We start from the raw sequence: 20,344 nt of genomic DNA on the forward strand, positions 1-20,344 counted from the left end.
AGTGCTGTAGAATATTTTTCCTAGCACAGAATGTCATAACGTTTTAACAGTTTTTTTCCTTTACTTTTTTTAAATATTGAGCATACAGTATAGTGAGCAATGAACCCTCCATCATGGCGTTTAACTTTTCATTTTGTTTTCATTCTGTTCATCATTCTTTAATTTTCCAGCCCCTCTCAGTTCACATACCTGCTATTCTCATTCTTTTCATTCTTTAGATGGAAAACCCACAAGTGGCGGCGATGCCAGCTGGTTCCATGGTCTGTTCGTCAGGACAGTCCTGGTGCTCAGGAGACCTGTGGGCCGGGTCTGCAGGTTCGAGGTAAGCACAGCCACACACATACTACATAAAAGTGCAAACAGTGTTAACTTCTGTATAAGAGAGCATCAGCCAAACAGAACAGGGAGAATAACAGTGTCTTCAGGAAAGGCATTAGACGCAGCTGAGAGCAGGGATCTGGGCCTGCTGATCTCTGATGCCTCCATCTGTACACTGAAAGATGGAGATGACATGAAAGCAGCACCTGGGGGGGATGCACGCAACTTCAATCTTGCTGTAAATGATATGGGACTCAGAAGAAGCATGAGCAGACACAATTTATGAGAATGGCATCTCAGCTCTCACCTCCTGTGCTTCACAATACCAAGTTACAAGTTGAAGCCATGGTCTATAAGTATCCAGTTGCTTTGTGGATGGTTTAGCATTAATTTGGAGAAATATAAGTACACAGGCAGACAAAAAGTAGCAACATCCACACTGTTGTTGAATGTGTCTCTGTAGAAAATCAGTTGTAATGACTGAGCTGAGGATTTTAGTCAGCAAGTCAATCAACTGAAAGTGAATTAAATATTATTTTCAGCATTCACCAACCAAATGTCAACAAGTATTATCTGGTTATAGCTGTTGATGGGAGATCTTTCACTGTTCACTCTTCATATCGTGCAATGAATGAGATTTTAGATTTTTCATCAGGCAATGAAAAGTGTATTTTTCTCTCTTTAATTCAATTTTCTTAAGTATACTAGACTTAAAGCTGTACCATTTTTAGATGAAAATGGACTTAATGACAATGTGTCATGTGCCTAGAATTGATGTAACCACAGCATTATCTCTGCTCTCCTCCACAATTCTTCAGTGAATCTTTGAACTTTATTTTCTTATTTAGTTTAATCAGCATCATTTCTTGCCAGAACAGCCTTTTTGGATAAAGCAGTGGGACTTGCTGTTGAATGTATGAGAATATGTAGTACTTAAACCCACAGAATTTTTTTCTTCATGAGATAATGGAGACCTAAGATTCATCGGGTGGACCGGCTCTTTAATAACTCATTAGTTATAATGACTTTGTAAGGTACTCATATGTCAGTCAATGCATATTTACAATTACAGTACAATTGCATATGGAAATCAATTAGTAGACTTCAAATGTGTGTAATTAATCATCAGTATGCATGTTTTTTGTCTTTGCAATGTTGCTGATGTGAAAATAGGAAATAATGCGACCACTGCTTCATCCATTTCATTATTAGATTAAGCACAAAGTGGTCAGAATATGTGTAGAAATGAGATGATTCATTAGTATATTTAAATGCATTTTTATTTATTTTTTTTAACTTCAGGTATGAATCTATAGGCTGTGGTAAAAGATTGTGTGTTGCACAGCTGTTTGTCTTGAGTGAGACTTCAGGGCAGACCGCTGAGTTGTTATCAGTGCACACACTCAGACTCCTATTAAAGTCTCAGAGACAAAGGCCATTATCTGATTCCAATGATGAGCATCCTGCTCCTCCATCTTGGACGGCTCCAGTCATTATGTGCCATTACCTGTAATAGTATACTCTGAGCTGGAGAGAGACAATTCAATACAAACCACTTTCTATTCACCCACTCACTCAATGCAGTGTGAGTAAGAGAATCACCATTTAGAGCCATTATTGCACTAATGTTTCCTGTGGATGTGTGTGTGTGTGTGTGTGTGTGTGTGTGTAGATGTTGTTTGGTGTGGCTGTTTACATATTGATATTATATGAAGTAGAAGAATCAGTTTTCTACTTTGGAACAATTTGACACATTTTAGCTCAGACCACTAAAGACTCAAGCCAAGACAATATGAACAGGCCTACACTGCAACACTACTCCGTTTGCTCAGCGACTATAAGACAGCTACTGTAGTATGGGCTTATTCATGTAAATGTGATGTATAATAAAGGAAATGGGCATCTTTAATAAGATTCCCTTCCATTTCTTTGTGTTTTACAGCTAAGAAGTACACTAATCATTGATTCTGTGTTGGATACAAACTAGTGTCACTGCATTTTTTAATTTATCATGTGACATACTGTATGTAATAAATAAATATTGGGCTCCTCTTTTAGATATTTAGGTACATTGTTGATTTTCACACTCTGGTATTGTATGCAACAGCCAGATCTTATGAAAAACAGGACCAGTTAGGATTTTTCTATTTTCTTTGCATAAAATGTTTAAAAATTTAATTAAAAGATTTAAGAAATGAAATTAGCTTAGATTCGAATTAATGATCACAGCTTTATGATCATTTGATTTTTCACGATTAGAATATATTTAATTGTGCTTCTTTTCTTTCTCAGAAACAGATTTAGAAAAAGAAATCTGTACTAAAATAAAGACAAATCTGAAATTAAAGGTGATAATCATCTGTCATATGATGCTGAACAAATATATTCCTAAATACAAAATGGGCTGTACCAGTGGCCCACTGTGTCTCAAAACACTGAATACTGGAATGAAACTGTAGAACATCAGATATAACAATCTTGGGCCATGACCCATAAAATGATAATAAAGTGTAGCACTTTATAATGCTCCAATCTCGCCTTTCACCCTCTAGCTGTTTCCTGTCGAAAGCAGGATGGTGGGCAGGCAGACGTTGAAGCTTGTCTTAAGTTTGCCAGCTCCATGCCGCCTCTCACCCAGCTCTGCCAGCTGCCCTGCCAGGAAGACTGTCAACTCAGCAGCTGGTCCAAGTTCTCCTCCTGCACAGCCGACTGTGTGGGCGTCAGAACCCGCAAGAGGATGCTCGTGGGTGAGTGACATATTTTAACTTTAAGCTGACTTCCATCAGCCTTTAGGAAGATCACTTGATATGAAAATGGACTTTGAGATTTAACTTCTAATATGCATATGGTTTCCTGAGCCAAATTTACTATATTTAAATTCCCTCGGTTCTACAGTGTACTGTTTATGTTGTGTTTTACTGAGTAACCTCTGTGTACCATTTCAGAACTGTATTTCTGTGTTTAAGGACCATTACTTATAATGTTACAAATGCTTAAGTGAGAATCCACAGAACAGCTCTTATTTCCCTGCCTGTAGGAAAAGTATTGTCCTAATTAAAGGAGCTACATGCTAATATTAAATGAAAATAAATGGACAGAACCACAGCAGACTGATGGGCCGCAATTGGTTGACTCTTTTTGTCATGTTTGACATTTGGTCCAGTGTTCTTGTTCAGCTCCACAACATATTCTTTGTTGAACCAATTTAGCCTCTGAGAACTTCACCAGTGTTGTATAACACAAATGGACTTAGGTCTGTCCCTTGAGATTCTTGGAGAAACATGATGATTTGCTCAAGGCATCGTAAAAAGGCAGCCATTTTAGAAGCTGTTTTAAACTGATGCTTTAAAGTTATCCTCAAAGGTTAAAGGTAAAGGTGTCCTGCCATACGAAACCGTTTTTACTTGTATTTTTTGAAATATGTTCGGTCCATAGGTGTTTGTGTTATGTAGTAAATGTGAAAATGAACCTCTACCTCCTCTGTCTGCTATTGCCACTGAAAAGCTGGTCAGTGTGATGTGTTAATGCCTGAGCTCATTACTATTCATGAGCTTGTCCATGTGAGACCACGCCCAGAGAATTCGTCTAGCTCAGTGACAGTTTTTGTATACAGCAAAGATGGCTGAACGTCGAAGCTCTTGTACACTATGCTTGAACAGAACTTCAACAATGCACGTTGCCCAAGAACCCAGAGTTGAGCATCAAATGGCTTCAGTTTATTTTTGGAACAATGCCACAACATTATCATTCAAGATTAACTCTCTGTTCATCACATTTTGAAGAGAGTGACTTCATCAACTTTGATGAGTTCAGCAGAGGCTTCGCAATAAGGTTGCAGTTGAAGCCTGGAGCAGTACCATCACTGCAGTCTACTGAAAAGCCAGGCTCTCATTGGCTACCTGTTAGCCAATCACAGTCAAGCAGATTAGCATGTTGAATATTTATGAGAAATGGCACAAATTGAGCTCAGTCTTCCAGCAGACTTTCTATACCACGTTAGAATGGCTTGAAACTTGGTAATCAAGGCATTTTTTCCACAAAAAATGTTAGAGTCCATGATAGAACTTCAGACACTACCACAAAAGTCATGAAATACATGTGGTAGGGAACCTTTAAAATATCATCACATTTTAAATTAAAAAGGCTAAAGTTTAGACTACTTTTAGAGTAAAAACTAAACTGAGGTAGTGTTGGGGTAAATCTAATCCTTATTAAACCAATATTAAATTTAATGCAATTATTTTGAGGTGAAAAAGAAAAGAAAAAACAAACATTCAATCTGTTTCAGTTATTAAACTTTGATAGTGTAACCTCAGTCCTAAGTCACTCAGATCATGGTAAATCCACAAGAACAGCTCCACTTGTCTCTCACTTATGGATTGCCTGTCCTCTTGCAGGGAAGAGCAAAAAACGTGACCAGTGTAAAAACCACCAGATGTATCCCCTGAGTGAAACCCAGTACTGCCCATGTAACAAATACAACGCCCAGCCTGTGGGCAACTGGTCAGACTGCATCCTACCAGAAGGCGGCCGCATGGAGGGCCAGCTGGGCATGAAAGTCCAGGGGGACATCAAAGAATGTGGCCAAGGATACCGCTACCAGGCCATGGTGTGCTACGACCAGGACAACCGCATAGTGGAGACGTCTCGCTGCAACAGCCATGGTGAGTTTTACTCATATAAGCTCACTTTGTTACTGTGTTACAGTCAAATGCTGAACACTGTAACCTCACAAAGGCCATAATGATGGGTAGGTTTAATCAAACTAAGGCTTCCTACAGAGTCAGATGAGAGAAATTTGTTCATCTGCTTGAGATGGCAAAAACAAGAACCAAGTTTCTTCTGAAAAGTCATGTGCCAAACTCAAGGGGAGGGTCCTCCTTTTTTCCACATCAACCACATCCACTTTGAGTATCTGCCACACAATACATCACACAATAGTTCTTGCGCACCGCACAAGAAGAAAGTTCTGTCCCAAACGGTGTGTTGAGAATAAGCTGCAAGAGCTCCCAAACTAGGGCTTCAAGAACAAAATGACATCATTTTCTTCTCGAAGCCCCAGGAGTGAGAAGAAAGTTCTCTGTTCTCGCAGAGTGTGCAGCAGGCTTAATGCTCCTTTATTTTAAAGATGTGTTTCACCATTGTTTAGGTGTTAATGCCTACATTTTAAGGCAGTGTAGCAACTTGACTGATGTTGTATTTCTCACTTGGTATCTTAATATCATGGTATTTTTTTCAGTTTCATTTTTTTTGTTATTGTAAAATTTGTCTTTTATGGCATTCAAAGTGTGATTAATAAAATACTTAAATGTGCCTTAATCTGTAGGAAATAAGAACAGACTTTTCTAGTAATAGGATTTTCAATTGAATATGTTTCATGTTACTTTCTACCTTGTTTTAAGTTCACACTAGCTTTCTTTTAAGGATGATGACTGTTATTGTAGATCTTCCAGTCCAAATGTCCTGAATTCACACCTTGCAGGCAAATGACGAACTGTATAAGCTACAGTAACATGATCATTTTCACTGAAGTTGCTCTGTTCTGTTTTGCAAAAGTGGTTGGAAAAACTAGCGATTTATAATAGACAACAAGTCTAACCTGCAAAGAAGAAAAGTTAACGATTTACATGTTTATGGAGTATGTTTAGTGTTGGGCTTGTTTTACCAACTAAACCCTTTAAAACACTCAACACAATCTGTATTTTCATTTTTGCTCCATCATAATCGTGATCATAATATCACTGTGTGCAATTACAGAATCGTAAAAGGCTGCCGCTTTTGGAGGATTTTACTTGATTTCCCTGCAGAAATGACAAACGCATGTCTTGTTGTCTGGCAATATTTGGGATTTAAAGACACCAAACAGACAGACATGCTGTGTAAAACAAGGAAAGTGAAAGTAGTGTTTTTTACATTTTCGTATTTCTTTATGCTAGTTTAAGGCTATATGATTGAGTTGGACAAAAACAACATTTCTAAACTGCAATCACTGTAGATTTTTTTTTTTTTTCACCATATCGTGCAGGCTCAATTTCCGCTCACATGTTCTTGTTGACACTGTGTGAACGATGTGAGATCTAGTAAAGACAAAGTGTGACATTAACGAGGAAGCTGCATTTCATTTGTATTCTGTCCCCAGTCAAGAGTGAACTTTGATTCATCTCAGCAGTCTTCCTTAATCTTTGCTTTGTGTTGTCCTGGTAATGACAGAGTTTTTAGATCTGCTTTGTCATTCATGTGGTAGGATTTGTTGAGTGTAACTGGTGTCCAAATGTGGACTGTCAAGGAGACTGAAATCATCTGGCAAATCTGTGCAGAACAAAGAGACTCTGAATGTGTCTAAAAAATAGGACCAATGACCTTGTATCTCACCTGCATGTTCTATCAAGAATCAATAACAGTTGATTTTGCCCCTGTGTTAGAGTCCTGTGGTCTTGATACAGGAGATCAATTTCCCAATAGAAGTGGGTGGTACTTTCACTGGAGGAGAACTCAACTAATTAAATGAAAGTCCATATATGACTTCCTATCAGTGCTCACTTGTAATTATATTGATAACTCTAACTATTTCCATGTTTTTCCATGTTACAGTATGGCCCTAATATAAGTAAAGGCACATTTTTAATATTTCAAAAAGTCAAAAATCTAAATTTCTCAAAACTGTGAACAGACTTTGTAAACACTGTCCCAAGGAAGCCACATAAAAAAATGTAAAAGTATTCAACCAGTAGTTTTGGAGGAAAAGATTGTTGAAATGTAGACAGTAGTCGCTTTTCCATTGGACATCTGTGCAAACCTTTACAGATATTTACTAAAGGTCCAAAAAAACAGAAGTGCGTAATGTCCGTTTCTCCATTAAATCACAAATGCGATGATTTGTTTATTTATTATAGCGAGTTGACAGGAAAAGTCATGCCATAAACATGGCAACAAATGTAAATATCGTGTTGATTTACAGATATATTAATTATTATTATATATTACATCTATATCCCGTACAAAATTAAAGAATGTTTCCTGGTGTGTCCACACATACCACGCCATGTTTCTTTTAAAACTCTTCTTCTTCACTTGTTGTAACGTCTGTCAACATCTGTTTTTTTTCTTAAATTCATGTGACTCTAGTTGCGGAAAAAGGTCTTTCTGTTGCAGTTTTGCGTGATATACCATTTGCACTATGATAAAAAAAAAAAAACACCTCTTACCAGTGCAAAAACTTAAATCAAAAAATGAGAGTTTTGGTGAAATTGGCATTTTTTTTCCATTAGGTACATTTGTATGTTATATTCCCACAATTTTAGGGTCAATGGAAAAGCAACTTTTTGTGATCTTCAGTTTGATCCTTCAAGGTCACTCAAAGGTCATGTACCCAAATGGAAATCCATATATGACTTCCTATCATATATCTAACCATGTCCATGTTGTAAGCATCAAAATATGGACAATTTAATATATTTAATAATATTTAATATTTGAAAAATGTGTCAAAAATTCTAAAATCAAAATATCTCAAAACTGTGAGCAAACTTTGTAGACGACGAAGACGATGTCAGACACAACGCCTTCACAGTAGCTCATGGCCAGTGAGCTAAAAACAGACTTGTCTAGGTGTTCACTCACAGTATGTGACCAGTTGACTCTGTGTCATTTGAGCAGCTCAGGTTCAGTAATCACTGGGCTGTTTTTATCAAAGCCCCCAGAATGTGTTCGACAATCAGTCAGCGAACTCGGGGCTGTATCTGCCGTCCACAGCCTAAATCTGTCAGACCACTTGGCTCTGAGCTGTATTAGCATTCCACAGCATATTCTAGCAAAGGGAGAAAAGGGAATTAAGAATCACAGCACTGTCGTATTCTGCATCTCAGCCCTGGGAAAATAGAGAACACATCAAAGCACTCGGGGGAATGAGCATGTCTGTGTTTGCTCATTGAGAAACCCATCTTGTTGTGACTCAAAGCTTTTCTCCCAGTATGGGGCTGCTTGATGGTAACTGGCTGTAACTGTAATAAGATACTGGGCTCGGAGTCAGTACTACTTGTGGTCCTCAGATTTAGTGGTCTTTGATTGTCTCTTTTGTTCCAGAGAGGGTGTGTGTGGGTATCATGGGTGTCATGGGTATTGCCTGCTCTTTCCCTGCTGGTGTTTGTCCTTGGTCTGCAGCTGCAGTTCAGTGATGATAGATTTGTTTATGGCAGGGAAAGGACTTCATTGGTGCATTTGAAGTCTGCAACAGTGAGCAACACAAAGAATAATTGATGTACAGTGTTCTATGTTCATGTAGGGTTTGTGATTTTAGAGTCAGGGTTATAATGGTGTTGAATTTTTTATTCGTTTTGTGATTTTTCCTTTTTTTTTTTTTTTTTTTTTTTTTTTTTTGGCTCAATTTGACTTGGTCTTCAACGGGGTTTTGCTGGTTTAGTTTTAAGGAAGGTTCCGGTCGCGGAACGCTGGACCAGCTCTATACTCTCCATCGGGTGCTCGAGGGTTCATGGGAGTTCGCCCAACCAGTCCACATGTGTTTTGTGGATCTGGAGAAGGCGTTCGACCGTGTCCCTCGTGGTATCCTGTGGGGGGTGCTTCGGGAGTATGGGGTTCGGGGCCCTTTGCTAAGGGCAGTCCGGTCCTTGTATGACCGAAGCAGGAGTCTGGTTCGCATTGCCGGCAGTAAGTCAGACCTGTTCCAGGTGCATGTTGGTCTCCGGCAGGGCTGCCCTTTGTCACCGGTTCTGTTCATAATTTTTATGGACAGAATTTCTAGGCGCAGCCAGGAGCAGGAGGGGGTCCGGTTTGGGGACCACAGGATTTCATCTCTGCTTTTTGCAGACGACGTTGTCCTGTTGGCCTCATCGAACCTGGACCTTCAGCGTGCCCTGGGGCGGTTTGCAGCCGAGTGTGAAGCGAGCGGGATGAGGATCAGCACCTCCAAATCCGAGGCCATGGTTCTCGACCGGAAAAAGGTGGTCTGCCCTCTCCGGGTCGGTGGGGAGTCTTTGCCCCAAGTGGAGGAGTTTAAGTATCTCGGGGTCTTGTTCACGAGTGAGGGAAGGATGGAGCGTGAGATTGACAGACGGATCGGTGCAGCGTCTGCAGTGATGCAGTCGCTGTATCGGTCGGTTGTGGTAAAGAAGGAGCTGAGCCGAGAGGCGAAGCTCTCGATTTACCGGTCAATCTACGTTCCTACCCTCACCTATGGTCATGAGCTTTGGGTCATGACCGAAAGGACAAGATCCCGGATACAAGCGGTCGAAATGAGTTTCCTCCGCAGGGTGGCTGGGCGCACCCTTAGGGATAGGGTGAGGAGCTCAGTCACCAGGGAGGAGCTCGGAGTAGAGCCGCTGCTCCTCCGCGTCGAGAGGGGCCAGCTGAGGTGGCTCGGGCATCTGTTTCGGATGCCTCCTGGACGCCTCCCTGGGGAGGTGTTCCGGGCATGTCCCACCGGGAGGAGACCTCGGGGAAGACCCAGGACACGTTGGAGAGACTATGTCTCTCGGCTGGCCTGGGAACGCCTCGGGGTCCCCCCGGAAGAGCTGGAGGAGGTGTCTGGGGAGAGGGAAGTCTGGGCATCCCTGGTAAGACTGTTACCCCCGCGACCCGGCCCCGGATAAGCGGAAGGAAATGGATGGATGGAGTTTTAAGGAATGCTTAGTTTTAGTTCAGATTTAGTTCGTTTCAGTGTTATTTTAGCCCTTTTTTGTAATATGAGGATGCTGTGAATCAAAAAGATTCCAAAAGTTATTGTTGAATATGAGTAATCTCAAATTTCTCCCCACTTTTGCCAGCATGATGAGTGAGATTGGCAACAGAGATGTGTAATAGTCTAACATTCTGTCGTCTGCTGGTATAACTGCCATGCTAAAAAAAAAAGAAAAAGAGGGTGCATTTCCTATCTACATAAAACGCTGTAGGAAATTAATGTAGAAAAGTGAAACCTATAAACAATTTTAGTCTAATTTAATAGTATTTTAGTCAATGTAAACACAAAATATAGTTTGTTAGCTGTTGATAACCTCATTTTTATTTTTATTTCTGTTGATGAAAAATGCTTTTGCACATTTAGTTTTGTTATTTCATTAGTTTCAGCTCCGTCTGTTTTTAACTCCCCTGTCTCCAGTATGTCTTTATGCTCATTATAGATCCATCATTGACTCAAAACACAGCCCTCCTGTGTAAGTAATGCTGACAAAGGTTGACTCAAAGGGCATTCTCACGGCTGCTCTGTACCATAAGGGTCGGTAAACTTTCCCATATATGACTATGTCAGTGTCCATAATGAAGTCTTCCACAGAGCCGTTCATTGTCAGATCTTGGTTTGGTATTCTGCTGTGCTAACTTCTGTCACCAAAGCTTCGATTAAAGAGATAAAAGAAGAAAAGTCTGACCATCAGAATTTAAGATTTCACTCCTCTCTTTAAGCCGTCAGCATTTTGCCCTACTTTTGAGACACCTAGGATGTTTTAACTTTGGCTGATTGTACCTCAAAGGGAGAGATTTCATCATTCAACCATCCCCTTTTACAACCTATGGTGAAAAAAAGACCAAAAAAAAACGTTGCCTTCAGTTAAAATGAGGATCTTTGGACAGATATGACTATATAAAGCCTTGTTGGGTTGACCTTCTCATAGGAAGGAACTAAAAATTCATGAAGAGTCCAGACATGTTATATTTATAGATAGTCTGACTTTCTCCACAAGGGCAGAAACCTGTTCACCAGCAGGTCTCAGCCGGTCTGCGGAGGATGCATTGACTCTGAGCGGCTCTTTTGCGGTTGGTTACAGGTTACATCGAGGAGGCCTGCATCATTCCCTGCCCCTCCGACTGCAAGCTGAGCGAGTGGTCCAACTGGTCACGCTGCAGCAAGTCCTGCGGCAGCGGGGTCAAAGTTCGCTCCAAGTGGCTCAGGGAGAAGCCCTATAACGGCGGGAGACCATGTCCTAAGCTAGACCATGTGAATCAGGTGAGAGGGGGGTCTTGCTTCAAACAGAGTGATTAATGTTTAAGGAAAAGATTCTAGTTTAACACTTTCCTCTGTGGTTTAGACACGTTCCATATTTAATGACCTAATATTAGAGGAAGGCCTTTAATATATATTCCTGTTTAATAATTCATTGAATTATTCACCACAATGATACATTAACTGATTTTTTTTTCTTCTTGTCTCTGTTTCCTCTTCACTGATTGAATCAATCTACAGGCTCAGGTAAGACTTCTTTGTTTTTGTTTTTTTTTAAATTCCCATAGTGTTTTTATTGGAATGGTACATCTTTCAAAGAATTGTTGTCCAATTTACATTCAGCCGAAATATGCAAACCCAGTGTAAACCCTCACAGTTTGTACAGGCTTGGTAACACACCATTAGCACATTAGCACCCCATCATTATAAAGCACTTAACCCATAAAGACCCAAACAGCCACTGCAAACCAAAAACATCTACTAATGTAAACTGTTTAATACCTGTTGATCCACTAATGGGTGAAGTCAAGGGCATGTTAACATCTGGTCCAAAAAATAAATAACAATAATCTACACCAAACTTATATTTTTCGGTAGCTAATTAATTATATTTTCAGGAAAATGTATTTTGAAAGGAGAAAAAAATTGTGGAAAAAAATTTTGAGGAGTTTCATGAGTGTGAATGTTTGGAAATGTTTGGCATTCTGGATTCATTTTATAAACTCTCATAAATAAACTAAATTTATTCCAAATACATTGATATTTGACTATTATATTATTTATGTCATGTTCTAAACGCAGTGTTTAAAATTTATAAACGCATATATCTATTCAAAAAACTTGAATATAATGTTAATATTAATTGTTGTAAGTATTGTAAAAAAAAAAAATGTATATGATATTGATAAATGAAATAAAAAAAATGTTGAATTTAATATTTACTTTTGTTGTCCGTCCATGACACTGTCATTTTTCAAAACTCTTGCTATTTAGGTGTGATAAAATATTTTTTTCCTCTAACAAATTATTAGGTTGTAAAATAGAGGGTTTAAGGTTTACACTGAATACATTTTAGGATAAAAATGTCATAGGAACTTCACTTTTGAGAACAAAATTTTGCCCTGTGAGTATGTTTAAGATGGCATTTAGACCTTTCTAATTATGTGTAATATTTGTCTTAAACTTGTCTGGTTCAAAAGTTATGAATCAAAAAGTAGCGGGTTGTCCATCTGTGATGCCCTTGACCTTGCCCTAACCTTATCAATACATATAAATAATTGGTTTAAAATACAGTTTATCATCTTTTCATGGTCATCAGATATGACCCATTTGGATGTTCAGAGGCTCCGTAGTAAATGTGGAAACACTGTCATCTTCTACAACATTGACTCACCAGTAAAACCCAGAGTTTGACAAATGACAGTGGATGGAGATGCTCGTCTTTATGTTCTGTTAATGATATTTTACTGAAAATGTCACTTTTTTCAGTTTCTCTGTTTTTGATATAATACCCCCCAACTTTAATCTGAGTTTTTATGAAAATCTACATGATCATAAATTAGATATTGGAAATACCTGATTTTCGCTGAAACATGCAAAGAGGGCATTATAATAAATGGTGATAAGTCGCTTAGGAGAAGAGGTTACTGAAAAAAAAGCAAAAAACAGAGAATAATATTATAAGAAATGGTGATAAGTCACTTAGAGAAGAGGTTACTGAAAAAAAGCAAAGAACAGAGGATAATATTGCAAGAAATGGTGATAAATCATTTAAGAAAGGTTAAATACGGAAAAAAAATTAATTTGGGAACTGCCACAAAAGTAGCACTGCGTGTTTATGGGTTAATGACACAGGCTGAAACAGTGTGTGTCCTGTGTGAAACTTGACTGTGTTGTCTTGTGGACATCAGGTGTATGAGGTGGTGCCGTGCCTCAGTGACTGTGGACAGTACGTTTGGGTGGCAGAGCCCTGGAGTGTATGGAAGGTCAGCAATGTGGACCTCAAGGACAACTGTGGAGAAGGCGTTCAGACCAGGAAAGTTCGGTAAGAAGCATTCTGTCTCTCAGTTTGAGTTTCTTTGTGTCTTTCAAATGCTAAATGTTTTTTTGTTTAGGATGCTCTGAAAACTGACATCTATACAACAAAGAAAAAAGTCATCTTTGTACATCTGTAAACCAAGATATGTAGGAAAACAGTAACACTTACACGTTTATTAGCCACGTTTCAGTCAAGCGTTCTTTGTTTTTTCATACATGAGATGTGCAAAGATTCAGCTGGTGTTTTGTGTTCTTTCTGGCTCCTTTTATGTTCTGGTTTTGAACACAACACACTAGGTTCAAAGCTTTTCAAGTCTGTCAGTCACCTGTACAAACATTGAAATGCTGTAGTCATTCCCTCTGTTCACACTGGAGGTTAAAATATCCTGACTGAAAGCACAAGGAGTAAACAGGTTTACTCTGAGTAAAAATAAATTCCAAAGTTGATCTTGAGCTCATGTATCTTCGGGCATCTGATTTAATGGAAAAGTTTTTTGGTCACAAATATGTTGTTATTTTTCTTACACTGCAACTTAGGAAGACACTTCATAAGGAAACAAAGACAGGATTTGTGTCTGTTTTTCTGACTATTTAAGATGGCAGAAGCTATTTCTAAAAGTATAAGTACTTACACTAAGAAATGCTTGTATTAATGTGAGTGGAAATTGAGTGACAATATATTATATGGACCTGATTATTATTGTAGGACAGACTTGAATAGTTGGGAATGAACAGATTTAACCATGTAAAGCCTGAACCATTAAATCATTAACAGAAAATTCCAGTTCTTTGAAACTGGAGCCTTTATTGGTCCTTTCATTGGACTGTTCTGTTGACAAAAAGAAAAATACAAATAAATATATAAAACTTAAAATAAAAACCACACTAATGGACAAGAGTCATTCAGGTAAAAAGTCTGTGTAGCAGCACCCAAATTTTTTTTTCAAATATTAATTTCCATGTATGAGTTTACATTTTGTATCATATTTGATACATCAGGTCTCAATGCTCAAATATTGTTATTTTTGAACAAACAAAAACACAATATAACACAAACCTGCCTAACAAATTCAGAATTCTTTTTCAAAATTGGCAAAGCTCTGCCTCCTTCCTCATTAATGACAATCTTGTAGTGTCACTGGAAAGGCCTCTGGTGAACAAATTCCTCCCCCTTGGTGGATTATCTGTGTATTGCATGTATCTAATTGTATACATCAGGTTCTCCAAGAAAAAACTCATGTATCGAATATGATACGTTTGGTATTATAGGGTTAAAATGATATGGAACAGAAATAACATATAGATGAGACATTGTTTTATTATTGTAGTGTGGGTATAAGGTTTATCATGTTATGTCATGTCATTCAAAGCTATTTTAAGTGTTGAAAAAGCTTGCAATATTTAAGTTAAGATCATTTTTAACACTCATGAGTACAGTTGAGTTGGAATGAAAATCCCTAAACTTGTACTGTTGCAAATTCTCTCGAGCTTAGTAGAAGTAGAATTTCACTTGATTTATTTCATCCCTGTAATGTCCACATTCTGTATGGCAAAGACAGATGATTTAAGGGAGGAATGAAGGACACCATCTACATTAAACTACAACATCCATCCTTCAACATGGGGGTTGTCTACAGCACAATGTATCAGTCAACTATGTCACAGTCCTGACATCCCTCCCTTAGCAGTTTATGTTTTCAAGTAAAAAAAAAACCTTCAAAGAAAGAATACATTAGTATCTTGAGCTATACGACTGTACAGAGTCTGGACTGTCGTGGATCATCTCAAGCATATTATTTATGACCATTTTCAACGCTGCATGTTGCTATAGTGTGAGTTTAGTCACCAGGTTTCTGCATATGAGGTCGTGTGAATGAATCATACAGATTTTTCACACCCACTGTCACATATGAGTCACCTCATGCTAAATGTGTATATTGAACTGGAAGCTTTTTTCACTTGTACTGCACATACAGTATATAGATTCCTACATCCCAGTTTTATCTACAAATCATGACAAAATTCTCATCTGTCCTTTTCACTGCATCTTCCTCTTTCCGCTCATGTAGACCATTAGCTGTGAAGGTAGATGAAAATTAAGGGAAAGGAACGAATGGAGAAAAAACAGTTTTTCTAACACATCATTACACATTATATCTTGTGGATTTACAGCAAAAAAAAAATAATAATAATAATAAACAACAGGTTAAAGGCTTACCAGTTTGTGTCTTAAATCCATGCATTTCTCAGTTTTATTAGTTCTGTCGCACATAAACTCTGAAAAATCTGAAAAAGGAAGAAAAAGACTGTCTTACTTCTGTCTTATGAAATTCAACATCTACTTCCTGTTTATTTGTTGATGTTAAAAACATTTCCAAAGCACTGTAAATCTCAGATTCATTGTAGTTATGAGTGTGTTACTGTCAGGACCATGCTTCTACAGTATTCTTATCAACATTTGAAACACATGGAGATCTTATCCACTAATGGCTGACAGAGGGCCTTAGTAAAGCAATAAACCCCAAGATGCTATGCTGTACAGGGATTTTAGAACAACGAAAGGGCCCCTCAGCTTTTCTAAAACACTCTAAATCACAGCTGTATGTGCCTTATTACTATCATAAAACATTAACTGTATGTATCTGTTAAAGTTCAACTAAAGCAATCATTTATTGATAACACATAATGTTTCTTCTGCAGTGTATTTCTGTAGGGACGTTTAAGAGGATGGTTGTCAAGTGACACACAGATGCAGTGGAAAGCCTGCTTAAAAATCACAGTGATTATTAACATTTATGTGAATATTGAAGTAGCTTTCATGTTGGTTCGGGGCTGTTAATTGCACGTGACCAGAAACAAGGATATTGCTCCAGTTTCTTCTCTCGTAGCAGTCAGAGCGATAGTAACTCTGCACGAATGATTCACTTTTATGCCCCGTGACCGACATGATTTCTCTGCCTCTAGGCCAGCATCAGGTTTTGTGCAATTCATGGCACACCCGCTCTGAAAACAACAAAAACAGACTACACAGAAGATTGAGTAATCATTGACTTTTCCAGCTCGTCATTAATGTCTGTGTTTCCCTTTTATCGTCTTCCTCCATCTTGTCCATCTCTTTCCACTGCTCAACCATGCAGGACTCATGCAGTAAATAGCACCCACAACAAAATCACACATTTATTAGGTTTTGGAGCTATAAAACACAGTGATGTGTGTTTGTGCAATATTTTACCACAGTTTTGCCTGCAGCTCTTCTGAGTCATAAACAAAACCTGGAACTCTCCATTTCAAAATGAGAGTTTAAGATGATGGTGGACTTTGTTAACTGTAAATTGTCCTAGGAACAGGCTAAAGGCTCATTCATGCTCACTTTATGTACATAAATAGATGTGTCTGTTTCAAACAGTGTCAAGTGTCACTGCCTTTATACTAAAGGCTCATTTATGCTGTATGTTAAAGACACAGACGATACAGAGCGTTCTGTCTGTCCTCTGCATACATTCTGTCCGTTCTCTGGAAGCTTGCGGATGCAAACCCCATTGGAGAATACGGAGCAGCACCACTGGGAACCATGGAGGCAGTGTTGAGATTTGAAGAGAATAATTTCCAGAAATAGCAGAATTTTTCAAAGAGCAACTGTGAAAGTTAGTGAAAAACTACCAACATATTTACGACAACTACCCAGTCAATATCAACATCAGTATTAGGGGTGTATATTGGCAAGAATCTGGCGATACGATACAAATCACAATACTAGGATCTCGATACGATATATCATGGCATATCATGATACTGTTAAAAAGGCAATTTTTTGTTTGTTTCTTTTTTTTTTAAGATTATTTCCTGGAAGAATTGAATTACACCAGAAATATGTTCAAATACTAAACACATTTTTATTTGATCAGAACAGGATCTAAAGCTATTCACAAAATTTTTTTTAATTCTCGTAGTTTCCAAAGGAACTAACATCTGCCTCTCTCAGACAGTAAAAAGTGCTTTTAGGATGCTTCAAATAACCATTATTTCATAAAACAGTGTTAAATAATAATAAATAAAATATAAACAAAAAAGAAAACCAAAAATGAACTTCCGCCATATCTGCATTTGAATAAATACCTAAAAATATCGATACAGTACTTTTTAATATCGATACAGTATTGTGAAATGAAATATCACAATATATTGCAGAACTGACATGTTCTTACACCCCTAATCAATATCCACATCAGTAAAACCTCCTCTGATGTCATCATGTTTGTTATTATTGACTTTCTTTTTCTTCATATTCTTCTTCTTTCAAAAAACTTTACTCTTCTTTGTGGTATTCGGCCAGTCTGTTAATTAAGAGCAGCGCCCTCTAGTGACTGACAAATGCTCATTCCAACGCAATAGACGCATCTAAAGGCTCATTTATGCTCGCTTTCTGTGTCCGTGTAAGTTTGCGGAAAACTACCAACATACTTACAACAAATACCCTTCTCAATATCCACATTAGTATCGACACTAATAAAACTAAGTTAAACATCCTCCTGACGTTTTTTTCTTCTCAAATAACTTTTCTCTTCTTTGTGGTATTTGGCCAGTATGTCAATCAAGAGCGGTGCCCTCTGGTGGATTGATAGAGAAACGCTCATTACAACGCACTGGATGCATGGAAGTATGAAAGTAGTAACGTTAGACAGTGTGAGGAATGACCATACCTATTTATGTACATAAAGCGAACATAAATGAGCCTTTAGATGTGCCTATTACGTTGGAATGAGCGTTTGTCAATTCACTGGAGGGCACCGCTCTTAATTAACATACTGGCCGAATACAACTAAGAAGAGTAAAGTTTTTTGAAAGAAGAAAAAGAAAATCAATTATAACAAACAACAATGAGGAGATTTTACTAATGTGGATACTAATGTTGATACTGAGATGGGTAGTTGTCGTAAATATGTCGGTAGTTTTTCAGTAACTCACAGTCACTCTTTGACAAGTTGTGCCATTTCTGGGAAATATTCTCTTGAAATCGCAACACTTCCTCCACGGTTCTGGTGGTACTCCTCCATATTCTCCATTTGGGTTAGTTGCTCCCAGAAATATGCACATAATGAACACAGAGGATGGACACAACTAGTGCTGCCACGATTAATCTACCATAAAAATTAATCGACAGCATTTTTTTAGTCGACAAGTCCTTTTACTATTGACCACCTTTTTATTTTTGGCCACGGCACCTGGGGAATCCATGCCGGCATTGGCACCTGCAGTACCTCAGAGAGAGAGAGAGAGAGACCCCCGTCTTATAAGTGTCTTGAGTTTCATTCTCCCATGGATCGGTGCACATCAGTTCATCCCCCCCCCCGGTATTGTCCGTATTGTATTCCAAATAAAATGGACACAACAAAATAACAAACACTGGAATTTTTTTTTTTAATTAGTCGTTTAGATTAGTCGAAAAATTAATTGAAAGATTAATCATTAGAAATTTAGTTGTTAGTGGCAGCACTAGAAACAACACTCTGTCCGTATGCGTCTTTAACATAAACCATGAATGGGCCTTTAATCTGATTTTAACATTTGTGTCCAGGTGTATGCTGAACACCATAGATGGTCCGTCAGAGCAGGTGGAGGACTACCTGTGTGACCCGGAGGAGATGCCTTTGGGGGCCCGCAATAGCCGGCTGCCCTGCCCCGAGGACTGCGTGTTGTCAGACTGGGCAGCCTGGAGCCCATGTCCACTGGTAAGACTGGTTTACTACTATGCATGTCAGTACACTACACCACTACTCCTGTTTTCAATGGTTTATATTCAGAGAAGCCATGAGGTCTCTTTTTAAAACACCTCTGTCATATATTTTTTTGAGGAGATGGTGGAGAGTAAAAAGTTCCATTTATTCAAAGTGTTTTCAGCCTGATGCAAGTCATACATCATGTGGTGCTCATCATCTGCTCTGGGCCAGACATCCAGTTCAATAGAGAAAGAAACACTGACTGCTAGCTAATAGCCAAAAACTCCCCTTCCAACTGTTTCACTTTCATACCTCTGTCAAATCTCCTCCATCCTTGCAATATATTTTATTTTTGGCTGCCAGCTGACATGTAACGTCAAATCACATTACTCTGCTGCTAAACTCATGCCAACTACACTCAACTCCCACTGTCAGCCCAGCCTCCTCCTCATACCCAAAGATTTTGTTATTGTTGACTTAAACTGTAAGATTTTATAAGATGTTTTCATAGTGTTTATTTGCTGTAATGTTAAATATGTTCTTTTTTTTTTCCAGTATGATAGGCTGTAGTGTAAATGTGTCCAAGAATCTAACCCCATCTCCTCTAAATGATTGAAATGCTTTAGATAAATTGATGGGATAAATTTTATGTTTTCAGCGTTTCATTAATTCTGTAAATGCAACTCACTATAATTATCCTTATATATAATTATTCTTATATTAAGATGCAGCAAAGTATTTCCAGCTACAATAAAAGCTTTAAAAGCCAGCAGTTAGAGTTTAAGTACATGGAGTGATTGTTACTGGCAGACTAGAGCAATGCAAGTAAATGCAACTTGACATGATTTTGGTCTGAAAAGAGCTTTACTTTAAGGTTTAGAGCTCCACTTAAAGAATCGTAAGGCTTCACTTCTGGAATAAAATGTTCAAACAACAATGAAATTCTAACTATTCTGGCCTGCCAATTTTTCCAAGACCTTAAATGTTGTGAAATTCTCATCGTGATATCAGTATAAAAGCAACTCTGACTTTAATTGAGTCCATGCATGTCTGATTGTGTGCACAGCATGCTACACTGGAAAACAACATTTCCAGCTTATACATATATTAATGATGTGTTTAGATCTCAGTTGAGACTGTCTGGGTTTTGACCTGTTTTTTGGTTAGAGTTGCAGCGATCCTTCTTTTCATGAAATGCTACAAATTCCAGAGCTGCATGAGGAAAAACAGAGTACTGAGAAAAATCTGAAAAACAACCTTCTGCAAGGTTGTTTGCGCTTCATATGTTACAGTGTGTAGAGTGCACAGTATATGAATAAGT

At 38.3% G+C, this 20,344-nt stretch overlaps 1 protein-coding gene across 1 annotated transcript in view; it reads left to right on the top strand.

Moving 5' to 3' along the window:
* Positions 1 to 20,344, top strand: part of thsd7aa (thrombospondin, type I, domain containing 7Aa) — a 227,785-nt gene that overhangs the window by 150,941 nt on the left and 56,500 nt on the right. The window contains exons 11-17 of the mRNA XM_030147877.1: positions 219 to 322; positions 2,871 to 3,065; positions 4,716 to 4,982; positions 11,094 to 11,272; positions 11,510 to 11,515; positions 13,180 to 13,313; positions 18,882 to 19,035. Of these exons, the coding sequence (XP_030003737.1) occupies positions 219 to 322; positions 2,871 to 3,065; positions 4,716 to 4,982; positions 11,094 to 11,272; positions 11,510 to 11,515; positions 13,180 to 13,313; positions 18,882 to 19,035 (1,039 nt within the window). The remainder of the gene's footprint in view (positions 1 to 218; positions 323 to 2,870; positions 3,066 to 4,715; positions 4,983 to 11,093; positions 11,273 to 11,509; positions 11,516 to 13,179; positions 13,314 to 18,881; positions 19,036 to 20,344) is intronic.

This window comes from Sphaeramia orbicularis, chromosome 11 (assembly GCF_902148855.1).
Source record: "Sphaeramia orbicularis chromosome 11, fSphaOr1.1, whole genome shotgun sequence".
Taxonomy (NCBI): domain Eukaryota; kingdom Metazoa; phylum Chordata; class Actinopteri; order Kurtiformes; family Apogonidae; genus Sphaeramia; species Sphaeramia orbicularis.